Here is a 22,637-nt window from a genome sequence, read left to right as displayed (position 1 = left end):
GAGTGTTGTATTTGTATTCTGAGCATCGCATCGCACCATTTTGCACAAAAATAAAATTTGGATGAAAATAGAACAACGTGTATTGCCAAGTCAGGTAGTGAACTGACACAACAAACTAAACAACTCAACTCAAAAACAATTCGTTAAACGAATAAACAACTCGATAAACAAATTAACAGCAACTCGATAAACAAATGAGCAACAACTCAGTAAAAAAAATGAGTAACAACTCGATAAACAAATGAGCAGCAACTCGATAAGCAAAGCATTTTAGACGAACAAAGCGACGGAACGCATCTGAAACAGAAGTGAACTCGAACCTTCAGCACTCCCAGCACACGGGGAAATTAGAGACTCACTCCTAGAGGCAAGAAACAGGTGTAAACCACTTTCATGCTCATGGTTGGCCACCGTAGAAGCCTGCCAACCAGTTTCTCTGTCTGCAGCCCAAAAAAAATAGCTGGCTGACCAGAAAAAGTGGTCGGCCGGCCACTTGACCTGGGAACCTCCAGTTTTCTGACACTTGTCCTCCAAACAATGTCTTATCCTTTATAAAGGTTCCAGCTTCGTGGTTCCCTCATTCCAACTCAGTTTGCACCAAAATGGAGGCATTTTTCATCCAAAATCTCACAAATTGGGTTGCTTCCTTGGATGGCTCGGAAAAGGTGAATTTCTGGGTTTTGGCATAAATCCACTATTCACGCTGAGCCGCACCCCGCTGCGTTTTTGGTTTCTTCATGTTGCGGCAAGGTTTTGAAACCTGGTAACACACGTCTTTAGCTTTGGTGGACAAGAGGTATGTCCTACTTTCGAAGACTTCCAAATCCTGATGGAGTCCAATCGCGAGGAAGAGATTTTGCCACAATTCCACTTTGGCTACGTCCAAGCCTTAGGATGGATGTGTGGGCTCACTTTGGATGACGCTCGGTTATTGATTCGCGATGGAGTGTTGGATATCCCCAGCTTGATTCATTGATTTTCTGATGCTGGTGACCGTGGCGATCTTGACTAGCAGGGTTATTGGCAACATGCACTTTGTTTGTGCATGTTGTCTCATTTTTTGCTTGCCCCAGGCTCTGGTGGTTTTAGCACTCATTTGATTGAAGTCGCCCAAGGCTTAAGAGAGGGCAAGAACTGCATCGCCATGACATTAGCTGAGACATTGATAGGCTTGGACGCTTTTCATCGCCGGGAGACGGCTAGCTTGGCGGGGAGTCCACTACTATTGCAGGTAATGTTTCCCGCCCCATCTCACATATATTTCTCACATCACTCACCCCTCAGGCTCGATTTTTCTCTCAAAACCCTTTTCTCACTTTTTCTCTCGACGTACACCTCTCTATTCTTTAATCTCTCATTTTTAATCCCTCCCCAGATATGGTTGATGGACAAATTGAAGATTGTGGACTCCTGCCCCGCATACTCAGCTCGTAGCTATTTCTTCTGATGACGTCTAGTCGATGCCCCTGACGAGGGATGGTGGTGCAACTGGATGCACAGTTTACCCGTAGACCGTATTTCTTGGCGTTGTCCTTGGCTCAATCTGCCGGCAATGAGCTACAGTATGACTCGCCAGCCCGGGATTCAGTTGATTGGCATGACACACTGTGTTCTATTTTCCTTTCCGGTTTCGGCGTCAGTTCGTACATGATCAGACTTGCTCGGTAGAAGGGATAGAGTACCCTGCTGCATTTTCGGTCCGAGGCACTCAGCTAGCTCGGTATGCCACGGCATGGAGGACTAGAGAGCTTCTGGCCCCCGCTCCCACTTTCAGTTGTACTCTCTCTGATGAGTGTATGGCTTGGCTGTTTGAGAAGGCACAGATTGGGCCTACTTTAGCATCAGAGGCTTCGACCAGCTCTGGGAGGGGGCGCAGGAACACCTGACTCATTCATGCCCCAAATTTATTTTTTTATCAGTACTTTCAAGATTTCTTTATGAATGTAATAAAAAGCAACTTCAATTTGTATTCAAGAGTAGGAGAACTCTGTGTTGAAATCAATGAAATTGAAGGTTGTGGGTACTAAAAATTTCCCGTTTGGTCCAAAAATGGTCTAAATTGTAAAAAGGTTAATTTGAACAAAATCAACTTTTATTAAAACTTTTCAAAACCACTTTCGATATGGATCAAAACTGGACACGCCTGAGATCTGTCACAGAGATGCGCAACCCCAGATTCTGACAACTGGAAAGTTGCCCCTAGTCTGAATAGCACTGCACCGGAGATCACAACTGAGCTCTTGAACGCAAAATAGACAAAGATGACCAAACATGATCACATGGACAAAGTTGATCGGGGAAGTGTTTATGGCTGGACTTCAGAGTGAAGTTGCCTACGTATCCCAAAGATGGGAATCAAGCCTTACGTAGTTCGGCTCGGGTTCACTCGTGTATTAACACTCTCCTTTTGCGCTCTAACTTTTGCCAAGACCGCCCTTTGCGGGTTTTTAACCTTGCGAGCTCAGTTTTCATAGTTTCAAATTTTTCATGCTCTAACTTTTGCCTAGGTCGCCCTTTTCGGGTTTTCTGCCTAGCGAGCCACTCAGGGATAATATTTCTTCAACTTGTCCATGTTGATCGGTAAGAAGAACTCTAGGCCATCTAGGTCCATCAGAACGACAGCTCCGCCCGACTAGATAGACTTGATGATGTAAGGACCAGTCCAATTGGGTCTGAACTTGCCCTTAGGGTCGTGAATGGGAGCTCGGTTGTCTTTGAGCACATGATCCCCTTTCTTCAAATTCCTAGACTTAACCTTCTTGTTGAAAGCCCTGGCAATTCTTCGTTGATAACCCTGAACATGATACAGTCTTTCAGCATTCTCTCATCAAACAGCATGAGTTCTCCGAACCTGCTTTGCTGCCAATCTGCCTCAACTATCTAGCATTCAGCCAATACCCGTAATGACGGAACCTCAACTTCGATAGGGAGAACAGCCTCGATCCCATAAACCAAAGAATACAGAGTCGCCCCAGTAGAAGTTCGAATTGAAGTCCGATAGCCCCACAAAGCAAATGGCAACTTATCTGGCCAATCCCGGTAGGTTTCCACCATCTTCTGCAGAATGTGCTTGATGTTCTTGTTGGCGACATCAACTGCTTCGTTGGTTTGCGGCCAATTTGTAAATGACTTGTGAAAAGTCACGTTATACTTGTCCAATAAGTCGATCACCTCCTTTTTGAAGTGGGAACCATTATCTGAAATTATCTCGTTCGGGACCCCGTAGCGATAGATGATGTTGTTTCTGATGAACTTAGCAACATGCGATGGCTTCAACACCGCATAATATTGAGCCACAACCCACTTTGTAAAGTAGTCTATCGCTACCAAAATGTACTCATGCCCATTGGACCCCTTCGGAGTGACCGCTCCAATCACATCAATCCCCCAGACTGAAAACGGCCATGGCGAAGTCATGTTGTACAGCTTTGACGACGGAATGTTCATGCGGTTGGCGTGGATCTGACATTTGTGGCATCGCCGGACAAAGCTAATACAATCCTCCTCTATCGTGGATCAGTAATAATCCTGTCTAAGAATCTTCCGGGCTAACATTACCCCGTTTATATGTGCTCCGCACTCTCTTCCATGGATGGCCTCCATCAGGCGCCTTGATTCTTCGGCATCAACACACAGCCTATGCATCCCGTGATGACCTCTCTTGTACAGTTTACCCTCGCAGATGATGAACTGAGCAACCATTCTTCGAATTGCCCTCTTATCTTTGGCGTTTTCCCCTAGTGGGTACACTTCCTTTTCCAAGGAGTTCTAGACATCGTAATACCAGGGGTTCCCATCTTGTACCTCTTCTATGGCAGCAAACAGCTCGTAGCCTAGCACAAATTTCTGTTCGATGATGATCGGGCGCATCTGGACTCCGAAATGGATGTCTATCATGGAAGATAGAGTTGCTAGTGAATCTGCGAACCTGTTGTTTTCTCTTAACAGATGAGCGAAGTTCAACTTCTCAAACCGAGGAATAAACACGTCCAAGGTCTGGTGATAGATTCTCATCTTTTCTTCTTTAACTTTCCAATCTCCTTTAGCTTGAGATACAACAAGGTTTGAGTCCCTGATGACGTCTAACCGTTTTGCCCCTAGTTCTAAGGTGGCTTCTAAACTGGCAATGCATGCCTCATATTCTGCTTCATTGTTTGATACTTTGAACCGGAGTTTGAATGCTAGAGGTATACGAGAATTGTCGGGTGCTATCAACAACACCCCTATCCCATACCCATATTGGTTTGATGCCCCGTCAAAGTACATCGTCCAAGTTTCGTCTTCGGCATGTAGAATGACCTCGTCTGGGAATAGGTACTCAACTGCTTCATCCCCTTCAACTGGGTGATCGGCTAGGAACTCCGCTACCGCTCTCCCTTTTACTGACTTACGCGTCACATACTTCAGATCAAATTCAGAAAGCAAAAGCAACCAACGGGCTAGCCTACCCATAAGTGCTGGTTTCTTGAAGAGATATTTGATGAGATCCAATCTCGAAACCAGTATTATAGAGTGAGCTAACAGGTAGTGCCGCAGCTTCCTGATAGCCCATACCAAGGCTAGACAAGCCTTCTCCAGTGGAGTGTAGCGGGTCTCGTACTCTAGCATTTTCTTGCTCGGATAGTAGATAGCCCTCTCCACTTTGTCCTCAGACTCTTGCGCAAGCATGCAGCCCATTGTAGTTTCGGCATGTAGAATGACCTCGTCTGGGAATAGGTACTCAACTGCTTCATCCCCTTCAACTGGGTGATCGGCTAGGAACTCCGCTACCGCTCTCCCTTTTACTGACTTACGCGTCACATACTTCAGATCAAATTCAGAAAGCAAAAGCAACCAACGGGCTAGCCTACCCATAAGTGCTGGTTTCTTGAAGAGATATTTGATGAGATCCAATCTCGAAACCAGTATTATAGAGTGAGCTAACAGGTAGTGCCGCAGCTTCCTGATAGCCCATACCAAGGCTAGACAAGCCTTCTCCAGTGGAGTGTAGCGGGTCTCGTACTCTAGCATTTTCTTGCTCGGATAGTAGATAGCCCTCTCCACTTTGTCCTCAGACTCTTGCGCAAGCATGCAGCCCATTGTAGTTTCAGTCATTGAAAGGTACAGAATCAACGGTTTCCCCAGCTTAGGCTGTGACAACACAAGTGGGTTTTGTAAATATTGTTTGATCTGTTCAAAAGCAGTTTGGCATCGGCCGTCCCTTTGGAATTTCTTTCCTTTCTTCAAGAGACCAAAGAGTGGTTCACAAGTCAAGGTTAATTTTGAAATAAACCATCTTATGAATTGTACTTTACCCAGGAAGCCTCGCACCTTCTTTTCAGTCCTTGGTGGTGGCATTTCTAAGATGGGCTTGATTTTAAAAGGATCGACCTCGATACCTCTCTGTGTGATCAAGAATCCCAGCATTTTCTCTGCTGTGACACCAAATGTACACTTCTGAGGATTCAGCCACAGCCTATACTCTCTGATCCATTGAAAGAATTTTTGCAAGGCGGTGTAGTGGCCCTCTCTTTCTTTAGACTTGACAATCATGTCGTCCACATACACCTCAACCTCCTTGTGGATCATGTTGTGCAATATTGTGGTCGCAGCCCGTTGATACGTAGCTCCAGCATTCTTTAGCCTAAACAGCATCACCCTATAACAATAGGTTCCCCACGGGGTGGTAAAAGCAGTCTTCTCCCGGTCTTCGGGTGCCATCAATATTTGATTGTAGTCTGAAAACCCATCCATGAACGACGGCAACGCATGCCCAGCAGTAAAATCCACTAACTCATTGATATGCGACAGAGGAAAGTCGTCCTTCGGACTGGCTTTGTTCAAATCCCTGAAATCCATACATACCTGAATTCTGCCATCTTTCTTCGGCACTGGAACGATATTGGCCAACCAAGTTGGGTATTTAGATACCAGCAGGAACCCTGAGTCAATTTGCTTGGTGACCTCTTCTTTGATCTTGAGAGCCCAGTCTGGGTGGATCATTCTGAGCTTCTACTTAACAGGCCGGGCCTCTGGGTCAAGAGGTATCTGGTGTTGTACAATCTCAGGATCGATTCCAAACATGTCTTCGTAGGACCACGAGAAAATATCTTTGAAATCTTTTAACAAAGCGACTAAGTGCTCGCACTCCTCCAAAAACAACGTGGACCCGATCTGGACCAACCGCGGGTCCTTCTCAGTACTAACATTAATTTGGGTGATTTTATCAGCCAAGGGTTTAACAAACCTCTCCTGCTCTTGATCAAGCAAATATTGCAAAACCGGAGGAATTTCTTCCTCTTCGTTTTCATCAAAATTTTGAAAATCCTGATTCATGCAATAAATTAAGGGCACAGAAAAGTAATCGAAGGCCACAACCGCACAATTCTCATTAAGTACTTCCAAGTTGCCTGGTTCCTCTGTTACAATAGACTTAAAGGAAAAAGAAAAAGACGACCTAGACAGGACTGTGGCATCCGGGTTGTCACCCCCAGGAATACTGGACTTAGACTTAGACGAGTTAGAACCTGATTCCAACTCACAAGACTCAGTGGAATCAGATTCCGGCTCACTACCTGACTCGGTGTTGCTCAATAAGAAGCCTTCCTCGTATTGCCAGACGAGGGAGGGTGCAATGGATGCATCCAAAATGTTTGAAGGTGGGTTCGCAGCCATTTCATTCCCAATCATGGACACTGAGAGGTCATCTCCCAAGCACTCATGTACGATCAGAGGATCTGAAAGTAGACAAGCCAATACTACCCCCATTTCAATCTCTGCGCCCTCGGAAACCTCCTCTTTGTATTATTTAGCCTCAGCTGTCGGGTCTATTTGCTCCTCGGCAACATTATCCTCAGACAATTGCAAGTCAAAGAAGATCTCGAACCCCGGCAAGCGTCTCCTCTCTGCATTCAACCATGGCTATGGGCAGCCGCAGAACGGGAAGTACTCCCCCTCCCGGACAAAGCGTTCGTTCAGGGTACCCTGAATAGGTCGGTGCATCAACTCAAAATGGTTCCCCGCCTGCTTAGCTCTGGCCATTCCGGCCATTTCTTTGTCTTTCCTCACCCAGTCCTCCTTGGTGGGTAGGTAACCTAAACCAAAGGTATGTGGGTTATGCGGCACTTCGGCCGATGCTGCAACGCCTTTCCGGCCACTTTTTCCTAATCCCATCTCAGGGATGTGCTGGAGTTTGTTCATGAGGTACACCGATTATGCGCTAACATATAACCCCTCGTCGATAGCTAGTATGTTCTGTACGACCCAGGCCTCAGCTAGGGTGAACCCTGATAGGAACACATCCTCCGCACCATGTTCGATTTCCAACACTGGCGTAGAAACCTCTGGCGGCGGATGGATTGAAGAATTCCTAAAAACTATGGCCACCCCCTTCCCGTGGGGGTACTTCAACATCTGATGCAATGTGAAAGAGACTGCCTTTACCTGGTGCAACCACGGTCGCCCTAGGAGTAGATTGAAAGTCGTAGGAACGTCCAAAACATGAAAGTCAATATCGTGTTGTCCTGGACCGACCTTAGTCCGAATCTGCACAGTCCCCATCACTTCTCTGCTAGTATTGTCATATGCCCGAATTACCTGGGCAGTAGGTACAAAGTCCACGGGCTTCAACCCGATTGCATATGTCGTCCTCGATGGACATACGTTGATGGCGGATCTTGTGTCGACAAGAACTACTGGTACCCACTTGTCTCTACACTCCACAGAGATGTAGAGTGGTTTGTTATGGTTTGAGCCCTTAGGCGGCAATTCCTTATCAGTAAAGGTCAACGTCGGGGAAGCTCCTCCCGGAAAGACCAATCCTACCAGCTGCTCAGGCGTGGTGTCGATTGAAAGTTTAGCCCTGTCCATTGCAGAAAGGACAGCGTGTCTGTGTACTCTTGAAGCCATAAGCAGTCCCCAGATGGAGATGTCTGCTTGTATCTTCTTAAGCTGTTTCAACATAGCCTCCTCTTCGAGTAGTTTTTCCTTCTTCCTTTTCACTTCCTTGTCCTTTCCGGACGCCTCTGGTTGATCTAGGTGTGGGGGCTTGAAATATCGCCCACTTCTAGTCATGTGGTCAACTTCTCCAATATACCAGGTATCATACAGTCGGTTGTTCCCCCAATCCTCGTCTGTGTGGGCAAGACATAGGTCATCATCTTCCCACCACATCTCGTCGGCCATCAATAAGCAACTATCCGGTTCTGTTGCGACTACTACCGCGCGCACAGCACATTCCGTCCCCTCGGGGGCTTTGGCCTTTTTAGCCTTCTCCAGATCTTTGATCTTTTCCCGCTCAAACTTTTTCGGCGCGGTCTGCTACTCAGCATCCTCTGTACTCAAACTGTTCTGATCTTGAGCAAAGTTCTTAACACCGGTGCTCTCCAGTGGTTACTCCTAATTCCCGGCCATTCCGATCATTGCTGATGATATTCCAACCCCTGATTGCTCTTGGTTTGGCTGAAGTTCTTCAATAGCATCCGGCTCATCACTGAGCCACCCGATAACTTCTGTTGACCCATCTAAATCAAACCAATTGACAGTCACGTCTCCCGAATCTTGTTCAGTGAAGAATTGAAGGTTGGCTATGTCCTCTTCCAATTTTGCTAGGTCATCTAGCCCCTGATTAGGTCCATCCTCTCGAACGACACAGATCTCTGCCCCGGCCGGTAGTTCCATCCTTGACTTAATCTACCTTGTTGGTGTATTGTAACTGCTTGGGTTGTACACAAATCTCACAGATCCCTCAGGCTCTAAATAATCATTTCCATCTGCTTCCGCAATCGTCCTGGTTCTATCTTCGATAGTCACCACCTCCAACTCAGGCTGGGTTTGGGAGATGTCAGTATGCACAAATCCGTGCTTTCTGGAATGAACACCTCCGGCTTGGGTAAGTGAGAAGGGGTGATATATATGCTGGGGCCGTATGACACAACCCCAGTTTGGATTAGGTTAATGCATTTGGGAGGTGGAGCTTGGTTATGTGGTGAGAGTGGGTTTGTTGTGATGTTTGGTTTTTCCGGAGGCATGATTACCTTATCGTCAACGAGATCTTGGATATCATGATGCAATCTAAAGTACTGGTCGGTGTCGTGACCATGCTGTTGGTGATAGGCGCAGTACTTTGCCGGGTTATGTGAAGGAGGAAGTTTTTCTGGCAAAGGCCGCGGCTCTAAGGGCTTCAAGTGCCCTTTCTTGATCAAAACCCCCAAAGCTTTAAATAGGGACATATATAGTGGGGTGAAGGTTCTTTGGCCTCTGGGCGCATATCTAGCTGTTTGTGAGCTACTACCAGACGCACCAGTGAATGGAGTTGCTGTGAGGGTTTTGGGAGTGGTGATGGTGACCATTCCAACATCTGAAGTTCTACCAGCTGCAGCACTACTTGTGCCTGCATTTGTACCGCAGTTGAATGCCCTCTTGGGCTGCTCTCTCTCATTATCAATGAGGCCTTGTTTCATGGCATCCTCTATTTACACCCTAATCTCATGTAGACCTGCAAAGGTGGGTAGGGAGAGGACGATCATCTTCTGCATGCGCACAACCATCCGTATCTGATCTTTGTCCACAGGCCTAATGGTCATCATCGAGGCTTTGGCCCTCCAACGGGTTACGAAGTCGGAGAAGCTCTCCTTCGGTTCTTGCCTGGTTGTCTCGAGATCACGAGTTGTGACCTCGATCTGCGTGTTATAGGAGTATTGAGCTATAAAGGCCTCAGTCATCTCCTCCCAATTCCTCTTAACGGAGTCCTCCAATTTTGCGTACCAAATAGCCGCTACACCCGACAAGGTCTGGCCAAACAGAGAAAGCATTTGCAATCTAGAGAGGCCCATCGGCCTTAAGATGTCTGAAAACAGCCGCAAGTGTACCATAGGATCCCCAGACCCATCAAAGCGGTCAATATGTGGCATTTTAAATCGGTTCAGCAGAGTCACGGCCGAGTCGGTGTATCCATCCTCAATATCCGGAATGGATTTCACGCCTTGAGACTGTTTGAAAAGCTTTTCAAGCTTGCTCACTTTTAGTGTCGTGGGGTCCACTTCGAACTCAAAGGGAGAATCTGGTAGGTTGGTGGGTGCGGGTGCCTTGGACAGCTGGGGTAAGATTGGAGGCGGAGCCGGTCCTGTGGGGATGTTCGTATCTTCCTGGACATTAGCTCTCTCCCCGAGTATTGAAACTCTTGGCGAGGGAGGAGCTTGATGTGAAGCAGATGCTCCAGTCTGCTACTGTAGCCTGGTAATTACCTCTGTCTGTTGCGCCATAACCTCAGACTGGCGTGTAGCAAATTCTGTCTGACGGGCAGCATCCTACTGCATGGTTTTCATACTTTCCTAGAGCTAACACATCATCTCTTCCAAACCTGCCATATTGTGTTGATCTAACTGAATGACCAGTATATCTACTTCTGCGATAGAAACTGAGACCTCGGCCTGACTATTCAAGGACCACTGATCTAGCGACCTCTGTACTAATACACTGCGCCTTTTTGACCTCTGCCTAGTAACCGGGGGTAAAGAAAGAAACACTGCTTGTCCGTTTATCAGATCCCTGGATTGATTAAGTCTTCGACCTCTGACGTAGAGTGCTCGGGGAATATCTACCTGGTCGGATGCAATTGTGCTAAACTACCTTGCAAAAAGATAAATAAAGCATAATAAGGAAATAAACAACCAAAACGCGTAGTGTGCTATGTTATAAGCTGAATAAATTAAAGCCAACACATAGTTGGCCTGACAACACACAGTCAGCATAACAACACACAGTCGGCATTTGTAGGCTGAACACACTGTCCTTAACTCTGATCACTGTGCCCCAAATTGCTCCCCAAAACTGAATCTGACACCCTCAGGTAAAACTGATTCTCCAAATGTTGATGCCCGTAGGCCTGATACCTAGACTTGCAAACTGATACACGCAATCTCGTAGAGACACTCTGACAGCAAATAGCAAGCAAGTGAGAGCCAAAACACCCCTATGTTGGGGTAGGGTTTTCCCTGTCCTATTTTGTTAGGAGCTAGGGTTTCACTATGCACACAGCGGTTTCAAGCAACCTACAATCGGATAAACAACATGTCCTAGTTTGGAATAGTCACTATGGATTCCGATATACACTAGGTCGAATGGTCAAAAAGGGTGCCTCAGTAGAAATCGAGATTTGTGTTCCTGTCGTGGCAGAGCCCGCAACCGGTCAGCCTTATGGCGCGCTTCTCAAAGCGAATCGTTCAGGAATAGCATACGGCAAACACGGTATCTTAAGCGCACCAATGCAAATGCAATGCAAAGAAACACATAAGTGTAGTCGAAACAAGATATCATAAGTTCGAGTCAAGTTCTCTAAGGCCCCAGTAGAGTCGCCAGAAACTGTGGACTCGCTCAAACGTCCCGGGAAAATCTCGTTTCGTTCATTTGGGCTTACCACAGTTCAGACTCAAATGTCACAGTTCTGAATCTAATCTCACAATATGCGATGTGAAACCGATAAATCACCAAAAAGTCCAAATCTGGCAAATCATTTTAAAAAATTGATTTTTAATAAAGAAGTGCCAAACATGGACTGCTTTGTCAGATACAGAGTCGCCACCTAAATATTTTACTTTGAGATAATTTAGGAAACCCTGACTCGTGCCTAAGGCCACGTGTCCGTCATCACCAAAGTTGCTGTCACAACGCAAACCCGCCCCTGTAGGTTTAGCACCGTAACCGGCTAGTAATCTGTGGATTACCAAAGGCCTCTGAATAGATTAGCAAATAATAAGGGGCTGTGGAAGCAATAATACAAAATAGACAAGGTCCAATGAGCTGTGATAACGTACATGAGACAGAACATTTCAAAACTTATTTATATATATATATATAAAAACATGCCAATCCAGATACATAGTATTCACAAGGTATTTACAAAATGTACTTCCCAAGACCTGACTTTACAGAGCATACACAAAGACTAGCATGAATACAAAAACAGCCATGGCTTTAGGCTTCGTTCGGAACCTCCTCGGGAGGCACAACAATTGGCTGACAAAAACAAAACAGAAGGCCATCAACTCCGGCCCTGGTCATGTGCCGGCTCACCTACAAACATAATATAAACTGTGAGCGAAAGCCCAGTGAATAATAATAGAGTAAAGGGTTTCAATGAATGAGTTTGTACAGATTCAGAAATCATAATTCAGATTTTTATCAAATTCATCATTTGTCCAGATCATATACAGACAGAAATCATAAGTCATGATTAAGTTTACGTGATACATCCATTAGCATTAACAGAACAGAACAGAACATAATGTATACACGTGAGGTAACGAATAACCAGTTCCATAAAGGAACCTCCGGATCCAGGCAACAGAACAGAAGCTGAGCCCCTGTGACAGGGCCTCCAGTACGGGTAACAAAGTGCAGACAGAAATAAGTTCCATACAGGAACCTCTGATACCGGGTAATAGCTAACAGATATCATATGATGCTAAGGATATCACGAATACATATCAAAAATTGAATAATCATTCATTGTACAGAACATATCATTTCGGAAAACAGATCTTGTTTTATCACACAGAAAGTAGATACAGGTTTAACATAACTTTACTAAGTTATTACTCACAGTTGGCCTTGAAACAGACAGACGGAGCAGATTGATCACACGATACGCGGCACGTGACCTACATAACACATAACGGACACACACTTGAAACACACATTCTAATTGCACAAAACTTATGTCGTTGGTTCTTAGTGTGTTTCTAACCTTAAATCCTTACTAAAGAGTCTTAAACATGGCCTAGGAATGCCTAAGATGGAATGAGGATGCAAAGATGCCTTGAAAAATATTTTTCAAAACTTGCTGAAAACAGGGGTCTCGCTCGAGCGTGGCTTCCTTCGCTCAAGCGAGCTTGTCAAAATAGAGGGGTTGTTCGAGCGTAGACTCCTTCGCTCGAGCAGTCTGTAAAAATGCAAAAGTACTGGTTGTTGAAATTTTACGCTCGATGCTCGCTCGAGCGTAGGTCTCGTCGCTTGAGCTTGCGTCTGTGTGCACCAAAAACCTGAGAGCTTGCAATTTACGCTTGAGCCACCATTCCTTCGCTTGAGCAAAGCTCTGAACAAACGATGGTTGCTCGAGCGTGGAATCCTTCGCTCGAGCGAGGAAGCCAAATTCTGGAATTTCCAAATTTGCCTCCTAAGCTCAAACCAAGCATTCAATACCTCAAATCTCAACCCTTTGGGCCCATTTTCTGGAAAAAACTTGTAAACTCATAGTATAAGATGTTTCAAAGATCAATTTGTAAAATCAAAGCCCAAAGGTGAGTCAATTAAACACAATTACAAGTAGAACTTCAAGAACAAAACAAGAGCTTAATATGCAAGTGTTCATTTTAAATCCAATGCTCTAAAACATGACCAAATGTAAGATTGAGCTCAAAATCATGATGAATTCATGGACAAAGGCTAGAATATGGGCTTGCATGCAAGAACTTCCATGAAGACACTTCAAAATGCTAAGATATGAACATGCATGCATGATTTAAACCTCAATTCAACATTTTCAACGAATTCTTGACTTTAATCTTCAATTTTTTACCATGGACCATGCAAGTTATAACTTAAATGCACAATCAAGAAGATGATTCTCTTACCTTAGGTCTTGAATTCCAAGCCTAGAAGCTCAAATATGCAAATTACTCTTCAATTCTTCCAATTCTCCAAGGAATTTTGTTGAAACCGAACTTTCTCCTATCCCTAGCTCTCTCCCACAGTTTGGTCAAGAAATGGATGATAGGAAGATGCACAATAAGTTCCAAAAAAGGCTCTTAGAAGTGGCCCACAAGTGGCAATTAGGTAATTAACTTGAACTAATGTAATTTAGCATTATATAATCTAATTTAATCATACCAAATCAAATTTCATTTAAATTTACCATAAAATCACATAAATTCTAATTAGTATAAAACATTAATCAATTTCTGAATCAGTCACCGATAAGGCTTGCAATTCGCAAAGTCAAAACATGAACAGATCATTTTATGGCAAACAGATAAAAACACAAAGATAATGCAATACATATGCAATTTAATTCTGGATTCCTTCTAAATTATTGTTAGGCATAAATAATCATGGTTTAGCATTAATCGGAGGTCGGGGTTATTACAGTCTTCTCCCCTTAAAAGAGTTTGGTCCTCCAAACTCGAATTACCTTCATTTGAAATCAACATTGGGTCCAATGGGAACAAATCTGGATATCTCTTCATCATGTCCTCCTCGGTTTCCCAAGTTGCATAGGTTCCTCTATGGTTTTGCCAATCAATTTTTACCAATGGTATTTCTTTATTTTTCAACTTTTTGATCCGGCGATTCACAATCTGGATAGGTTTTTCCTCATAAGTGTAGTCATCTTTCAAAAGCACATGCGTCGGTTCAATGACGTGGAGTGGATCCCTCAAATATTCTCGTAGCATCGATACATGAAAGACGTTTTGCATGTGTTCCATTACTGGAGATAAGGCTACCTGATACGATACCGGATTGATCTTTTCGAGGACTTCATAAGGTCCAACATATCTTGGCGCCAATTTTCCCTTAACACCAAACCGAGTTTGACCCTTCATCGGGGTCGCCTTTATGAACTCGTGGTCCCTAACTTCATATTCCCTCTCTCTTCTTCGAACATCGGCATAGCTCTTCTGCCGACTCTGTGCAGTTTTCAGACGCTGCTGCATCAGTTTCACTTTCTCAGTTGTTTCTTGCACAAGTTTCGGTCCCAACAAAGGTCTATCACCTACTTCAGCCCAACATATCGGAGAACGACATTTTCTTCCATACAAAGCTTCGTAAGGAGCCATTCTAATGCTTGAATGGTAACTGTTGTTGTACACAAATTCAGCTAATGGCAAGTAGGTCTCCCAATTCCCTTGGAAGTCTAACACACACATTCTGAGCATATCCTCCAGAGTTTGGTTCGTTCGTTTAGTTTGGCCATCTGTCTGTGGGTGATAGGCACTGCTCAGTCTCAATTCAATCCCCAAAGCCTGTTGCAAACTCTGCCAAAATCTTGATACAAACTTTGAGTCCCTGTCAGACACAATAGATACTGGCACTCCATGCAATCTCACAATTTCAATCATATAGATATTGGCCAATTTATCAGCGTTATAAATAGTTTGACAGGCAGAAAATGAGCAGACTTAGTTAAACGGTCAACTATAACCCAGATAGAGTCCATACCTCGAGAAGAACGAGGCAATCCCACAATGAAGTCCATGGTAATGTGCCCACATTTCCATTCCGGTATTGGGAGTGGTTGTAGCAAACCAGCGGGTCGTTAGTGTTCAACTTTAACCTGTTGGCAATGTAGACATCTAACCACGAAATCGACAATACTTTTTTCATTCCAGGCCACCAAAAATTCTATTTCAAATTATGATACATCTTCGTGTTCCCCGGATGCATAGCAAATTTACTATTGTGAGCTTCGATCATAACATGTTTCCTCAAATCATAACAATCGGGCACACAAAGACGGTTCTGAAATTTCAACACATCATTCTCAAACACAAATCCTGGCCTCGGCTTTGAATCAAATTCCTCCGTGATCTTTTTCAGGTATTCATCCTCGCACTGTTTCTGTTTGATCTCATCAAGAATTGTAGGTTGAGCAGCAATAGCAGTTAATAGCCCATCTTGTTCTAGGTCAGTCAACAATTCTTTTCGGTTGGATAACAAACATGACAAATTCGCACTGGATTTTTGGCTCAAGGCATCTGCTATGGTATTATCCTTTCCTGGATGATACAAGATTTGCAAATCATAATCCTTGATTAGTTCTAACCATCGTCTCTGTCTCATGTTCAATTCCTTTTGGGTGAAGGAATATTTCAAACTTTTATGGTCTGTATACACCTCGCAAGTTACCCCATACAAATAGTGATGCCATATTTTCAAAGCAAACACGACAGCCGCTAATTCAAGATCATGTGTTGGGTAATTCTTTTCATGAGGTCGAAGTTGTCTAGAAGCATAGGCAATCACCCTTCCGTTTTGCATTAGTACACACCCCAAGCCTTTATAGGAAGCATCACTGTACACTTGGGTTTCAGTACTATTAGGCAAGGTTAAGATTGGTGTAGTCACTAACCTGGTTTTCAACTCTTGGAAAGCTGCCTCTCTTTGTTCATTCCAGTCAAATGGCACATTTTTCTGAGTTAACTGAGTCAATGGCATGGCAAGCTTGGAAAAGTCTTTAACAAACCTCCGGTAGTAACATGCAAGTCCCAGAAAACTTCGGACTTCTATCACATTTGTCGGTCTAGGCCAATCCACGACAGCTTCAATTTTCTGAGGGTCAACAGAAACTCCATCCTTGTTGATTACATGTCACAAAAATGCCACACTGTCAAGCCAGAATTCACACTTGGACAATTTAGCATACAATTTCTTTTATCTCAAAATCTGCAAGATGGTTCTCATGTTCTTCCCTGTCTTTAGAATAAATCAAAATGTCATCAATAAATACAACAATGAAGTCATTCAGATATGATTTAAACACCCTATTCATAAGATCCATGAAAGCTACAGGTGCATTGGTCATCCCAAACGGCATTACTAAAAATTCATAATGTCCATATCTAGTTCGGAACACAATTTTCTCTATGTCCTTATCTCTAACCTTTAATTGATGATACCCGGACCTGAGGTCAATTTTGGAAAACACTTGGGCACCTTGAAGTTGATCAAACAAGTCATCTATTTGGGGCAGAGGGTATTTATTCTTGATAGTCACTTTGTTCAGTTCTTGGTAATCTATACACAATCTTAAAGATCCATCCTTCTTTTTGACAAACAAAACTGGAGCACCCCAAGGTGAAGTACTCGGACGGATAAATTTCTTATCTAACAGTTCCTGAAGTTGGGTTTTCAATTCTTTCAATTCAGAGGTAGACATTCTATAGGGAGTCTTGGAAATAGGTTGTATCCCCAGAAACACCTCAACAATGAATTCAATTTCTCTATCAACTAAGTCCCCAGGTAAGTCAGTCGGAAACACATCGGGAAATTCACAAGCAACAGGGATTGCTTCTATAGTAGTACTGTCAGATGGTGCAGTCAATATACAACACAGATAACCCTTACATCCCTTTCTAAGGAGTTTTACAGCTTTCACAGCCGAAATCAAATATGGGGGAGGAACTACCCCATTCCCAATAAAAGTAAATTCAGGCATACCCGGTGGTCTAAACACAACAGGTTTATTTGCACAGTCAATGGTAGCACAGTATTTAGTCAACCAGTCCATCCCTAAAATACAATCAAAATGATTAATGTCCAAGGTTAATAAGTCCACATATAACATCATATCGCCAATCATAACATCACATGCTGGATAAACATGAGCACACATCATAGAATCCCTAGATGGCGTAGACACAAATAACACATAGGCCATAAGTTCTAATGGTCTAGTCAATTTTCAAGAAAAAGCATGCGATACAAAGGAATGTGTAGAACTAGAATCTATCAGTACACATGCATTTTGAGAACATATAGGGAGTGTACTTGACACCACAGTATAGGTGTTCGGTACGTCACCGGGTACTAAGGCAAACACTCAGCCTTGTCTCAGAGGTTCTTTCCCAATATTGGCTTTGGTATTGGTTTTGGCCACAGAAGCGGATCACGCTGAACTTGCTGCAGGATGGCTAGTAGTCTCAGACCTGAGCGGGCAATCTTTCACTACATGACCTGGCTGGCCACACCGGAAACAAGCACCGGACACTCGGTAGCACACACCCCTGTGCCTTTTACCACAATCAGAACAGACCGGAATAGACCCACTACTCTAACTCGAGCTGTTCGAAGTCCCTGTGTTTTGCTTCTTACTGACAAAGGACCGGCCTCTTTTAAAACCAAACCCGGATCGTTTTCCTCTCCACTCAGTTGCTGTAGTTGCTGGGGCTTTACTTTGTTTCATGGTGACTAGGATGGCCTCTGCCATTAAGGCTCTGTCTAGAACTTCCACATAAGTAGGCAATTTCAGGACGCCTACTCGATCAAACACCTCTAAATCCAATCCACCTTCAAACTTTCGTGCTTTCTTATAATCGGTATCCACCATATGTGGAGCAAACCGTGCCAATTCGGTGAATTTAGCTTCATATTCTGCCACAGACATTCTTCCCTGTTTGAGTTCCTGAAATTCAGACACTTTCCGATCCCTGAAACATTGGGGAAAATACTTGTCGTAGAAGATAACATTAAGCTGTGCCCATATCATATTTCCATTGCCACTTCGGATCAGTAACCACCACCTGCGGGCTTCATCTTTCAAAGTGTAGGTGGCTAGGAGGAATTTCTGAGTTTCAGAACAAGGAAATACTTCATACAATTTTTCCATCTCAAGCAACCACGTCTCAGCTTTCAAAGGTTCAATTCCACCATAGAATGTTGGCGGTTTCATTTTCATGAATTTCTGTGTCAGATTGATGATGTCATTATTATCTGCCTCGGCCTGTGCCGGTGGAGGCGGAGGGGGCAAAGGTTGTTGTCTCTGTTGTTGTGTCAAGGTTTCAGTCAATGCTGCTAACATCTGTTCCATTCGGCCCATGCGAGCCTCTGAAGATTCACTTTCACCACTTCCCCTTGCATTCTCCATCTTACTATGCAGGCATCAAATGATAATAAACGCAGGCATAATCTTATTCGTTTCCTTCAATTCATTTGATTCAAATGTACATTCAGTTTCCATATTCAGTTGCATTACCACACACTCACACATGCAAATGGAATGCCCCTAACTCTTACTATTACATCCTAAGCTCATACGAACCTGTGTGTGTGGTAGAACACGTGCTTTGATACCACTCTGTCACGACCCAAACCCGCCCCTGTAGGTTTAGCACCGTAACCAGCCAGTAATCCGTGGATTACCAAAGGCCTCTGAACAGATTAGCAAATAATAAGGGGCTGCGAAAGTAATATTACAAAATAGACAAGGTCCAATGAGCTGTAATAACGTACATGGGACAGAGCATTTCAAAACTTATTTATATGTGTATATAAACATGCTAGTCCAGATACACAATATTTACAAGGTATTTACAGAATGTACTTCCCAAGACCTGACTTTACAGAGCATACACAAAGACTAGCGTGAATACAAAAACAGCCATGGCTTTAGGCTTCGTTCGGAACCTCCTCGGGAGGCACAACAGTTGGCTGACAAAAACAAAATAGAATGCCGTCAACTCTGGCCCTGGTCATGTGCCGGCTCACCTACAAACATAATATAAATTGTGAGCGAAAGCTCAATGAATAATAATAGAGTAAAAGGTTTCAATGAATGAGTTCGTATAGATTCCGAAATCATAATTCAAATTTGTATCAAATTCATCATTTGTCCAGATCATATACAGACAGAAATCATAAGTCATGATTAAGTTTATGTGACACATCCATTAGCATTAACAGAACAGAACAGAACAGAACAGAACATATACACGTGAGGTTACGAATAACCAGTTCCATAAAGGAACCTCTGGATCCGGGCAACAGAACAGAAGCTGAGCCCCCGTGACAGGGCCTCCAGTACAGGTAATAGAGTGTAGACAGAAATAAGTTCCATAAAGGAACCTCTGATACCGGGTAACAGCTAACAGATATCACATGATGCTAAGGATGTCACGAATACATATCAGAAATTGAACAATCATTCCTTGTACATAACATATCATTTCGGAAAACAGATCTTGTTTTGTCACACAAAAAGTAGATACAGTTTGAACATAACTTTACTAAGTTATTACTCACAGTTGGCCTTGAAACAGACAGACGGAGCAGATTGATCACACGATACGCGGCACGTGACCTACATAACACATAACGGACACACACTTGAAACACACATTCTAATTGCACAAACCTTATGTCGTTGGTTCTTAGTGTGTTTATAATCTTAAATCCTCACTAAAGAGTCTTAAACATGGCCTAGGAATGCCTAGGATGGAATGAGGATGCAAAGATGCCTTGGAAAATATTTTTCAAAACTTGCTGAAAATAGGGGTCTCGCTCGAGCGTGGCTTCCTTCGCTCGAGCGAGCTTGTCAAAACAGAGGGGTCGCTCGAGCGTAGACTCCTTCGCTCGAGCGGTCTGTAAAAATGCAAAAGTACTGGTTGTTGAAATTTTACGCTCGATGCTCGCTCGAGCGTGCGTCTGCGTGCACCAAAAAACTAAGAGCTTGCAATTTACGCTCGAGCCACCATTCCTTCGCTCGAGCGTGGAATCCTTCGCTCGAGTGAGGAAGCCAAATTCTGGAATTTTCATATTTGCTTCCCAAGCTCAAACCAAGCATTCAACACCTCAAATCTCAACCCTTTGGGCCCATTTTCTGAAAAACACTTGTAAACTCATAGTATAAGATGTTTCAAAGATCAATTTGTAAAATCAATGCCCAAAGGTGAGTCAATTAAACACAATTACAAGTAGAACTTCAAGAACAAAACAAGAGCTTAACATGCAAGTGTTCATTTTAAATCCAATGCTCTAAAACATGACCAAATGTAAGATTGAGCTCAAAATCATGATGAATTCATGGACAAAGGCTAGAATATGGGCTTGCATGCAAGAACTTCCATGAAGACACTTCAAAATGCTAAGATATGAACATGCATGCATGATTTAAGCCTCAATTCAACATTTTCAACGAATTCTTGACTTTAATCTTCAATTTTTTACCATGGACCATGCAAGGTATAACTTAAATGCACAATCAAGAAGATGATTCTCCTACCTTAGGTCTTGAATTCCAAGCCTAGAAGCTCAAATATGCAAAATACTCTTCAATTATTCCAATTCTCCAAGGGATTTTGTTGAAACCAAACTTTCTCGTATCCCTAGCTCTCTCCCACGGTTTGGTCAAGAAATGGATGATAGGAAGATGCACAATAAGTTCCAAAAAAGGCTCTCAGAAGTGGCCCACTAAGTGGCAATTAGGTAATTAACTTGAAGTAATGCAATTTAGCATTATATAATCTAATTTAATCATACCAAATCAAATTTCACTTAAATTTATCATAAAATCACATAAATTCTAATTAGTATAAAACATTAATCAATTTCTGAATCGATCACCGATAAGGCTTTCAGTTCGCAGTTCAAAGTCAAAACATGAACAGATCATTTTATGGCAAACAGATAAAAACACAAAGATAATACAATACATATGCAATTTAATTCTGGATTCCTTCTAAATTACTGTTAGGCATAAATAATCATGGTTTAGCATTAATCGGAGGTCGGGGTTATTACAGTTGCCTCGGCTCAGGAACTTGGGTACGATTGGGGAAGGTTATTTAATGAGCACCCCCGCTCGCCCGATCAAAGATCGGCCTGTACTAAGCATGATATCTTGTTTTTGAAAACACATGTGCTCTTATTCCGATTAATTAGCTAGTCTTACTACGTGATGCACACAGCAAACAAGTATAGACTAGATCACCTAATTTGGAACGAAACATCGCATATCCGTTTGTTTGGAAAATGGTTTGAAGTTTGCTACTCGCAAGTAGGCTAAAATGTGGATTTCAATGAATTGTTCCAATTCAAGCAATTCAACCTTCACCCACAGGCATTCAAGCAGTTATAGAAAATAAACAGTTAGCCTCATGGCAAGCATGCTAACATGGCAACATTAACACACATGCAGTATGCTAAAGCGTAAACACTCACAGTGTACTTCGAGCCAAAACAAAGAACTAGTTAGAAATCATACATGATCCTAGTTCATGTTAAGATGGCTAATGCAACACATGCGAAGATGTAGCTAAGATAGGCTCGGCTATTCTAGTCGTGTCATGTGAAATGCAACTTGATACACGTATTCAAATAAATGTATTGAAATACAATGCAGTTAGTATGATGCGCCGAGCTCGGTGCATGCAATATAGATGCATGATGCAAACATGCGAGTATAAGGTATGCTAAACGAAATATGTCTTAAAACTAACCATCGTAAGCAGTTAAGTAAAAGGGAGAAAGAAATGGAGGTTGGAAGGCATACATCACACACATGCACGCTTATTACAACACATGGCTCTCTCGAAGGAGAGACCGAATAAGAAGCTAACTAGCTAATTAAACTAATTATTACACAACAAATTAATTAACTAATCCTAGTTAACTAATTATTACAAAACGAATTGAATAGCTAACGCATTAACTAATTAAAGTACAAACCAAAGCGTAAACTAGTTATCTAAGCATGGCAGCTAAGGAAAACAGTAAAACAAGAGGTTCTCGGAGGGAGAAGACTGGATGCATGCTTGGTCGCCTCATTCGAAAATCCAATGCGATGCCCCGATTTGCCTATGTTTTCATTTGTTCTCAGAAACTTGCACCAAGCTCCAGAAAGCTGAAACTTCACCTTGGGAGTCTTGTGGGAGAGTGGCCGACCACTTTTGGTCTCTCCAGATGCCTGCCGACCACTTTTGGTTGTTGAAAAACCAGAAAAGTAGTCGGCCAGCTAGTTTTTCTGGCTGGCCGGCCAGTTGTTGCTGCTGAATTGCAATTTGCTGCAACAAAAAGCAAGAAAGGGCATGGCAATGTATTTGCAAGATATGTGTGCACAACCACCCTCCCTATCATGTCATGAACTCAAAGGAGTGTGATTCTCGACC

The 22,637-nt window shown here is 43.3% G+C and overlaps 1 protein-coding gene across 1 annotated transcript; it reads right to left on the bottom strand.

Annotated features, from left to right (window-relative positions):
* Positions 1-15,305: 15,305 nt before the first annotated feature.
* On the bottom strand, positions 15,306-18,619 carry LOC145823608 (uncharacterized). Its single transcript, XM_082923097.1, has 4 exons — positions 18,470-18,619; positions 17,848-18,319; positions 15,432-15,752; positions 15,306-15,310 (listed from the first exon to the last, which is right to left on the bottom strand). Exons 1-4 carry the CDS (start codon positions 18,617-18,619, stop codon positions 15,306-15,308), a joined length of 948 nt encoding a protein of 315 aa, XP_082779223.1.
* Between the last annotated feature and the right edge of the window lie 4,018 nt (positions 18,620-22,637).

This window comes from Camellia sinensis, chromosome 4, assembly GCF_055761805.1.
Source record: "Camellia sinensis isolate YWXY chromosome 4, ASM5576180v1, whole genome shotgun sequence".
In the NCBI taxonomy this organism is placed as follows: domain Eukaryota; kingdom Viridiplantae; phylum Streptophyta; class Magnoliopsida; order Ericales; family Theaceae; genus Camellia; species Camellia sinensis.
The sequence above is the reverse complement of the archived record's forward strand: the minus strand, read 5'-3'. Positions and strand labels throughout refer to the sequence as shown.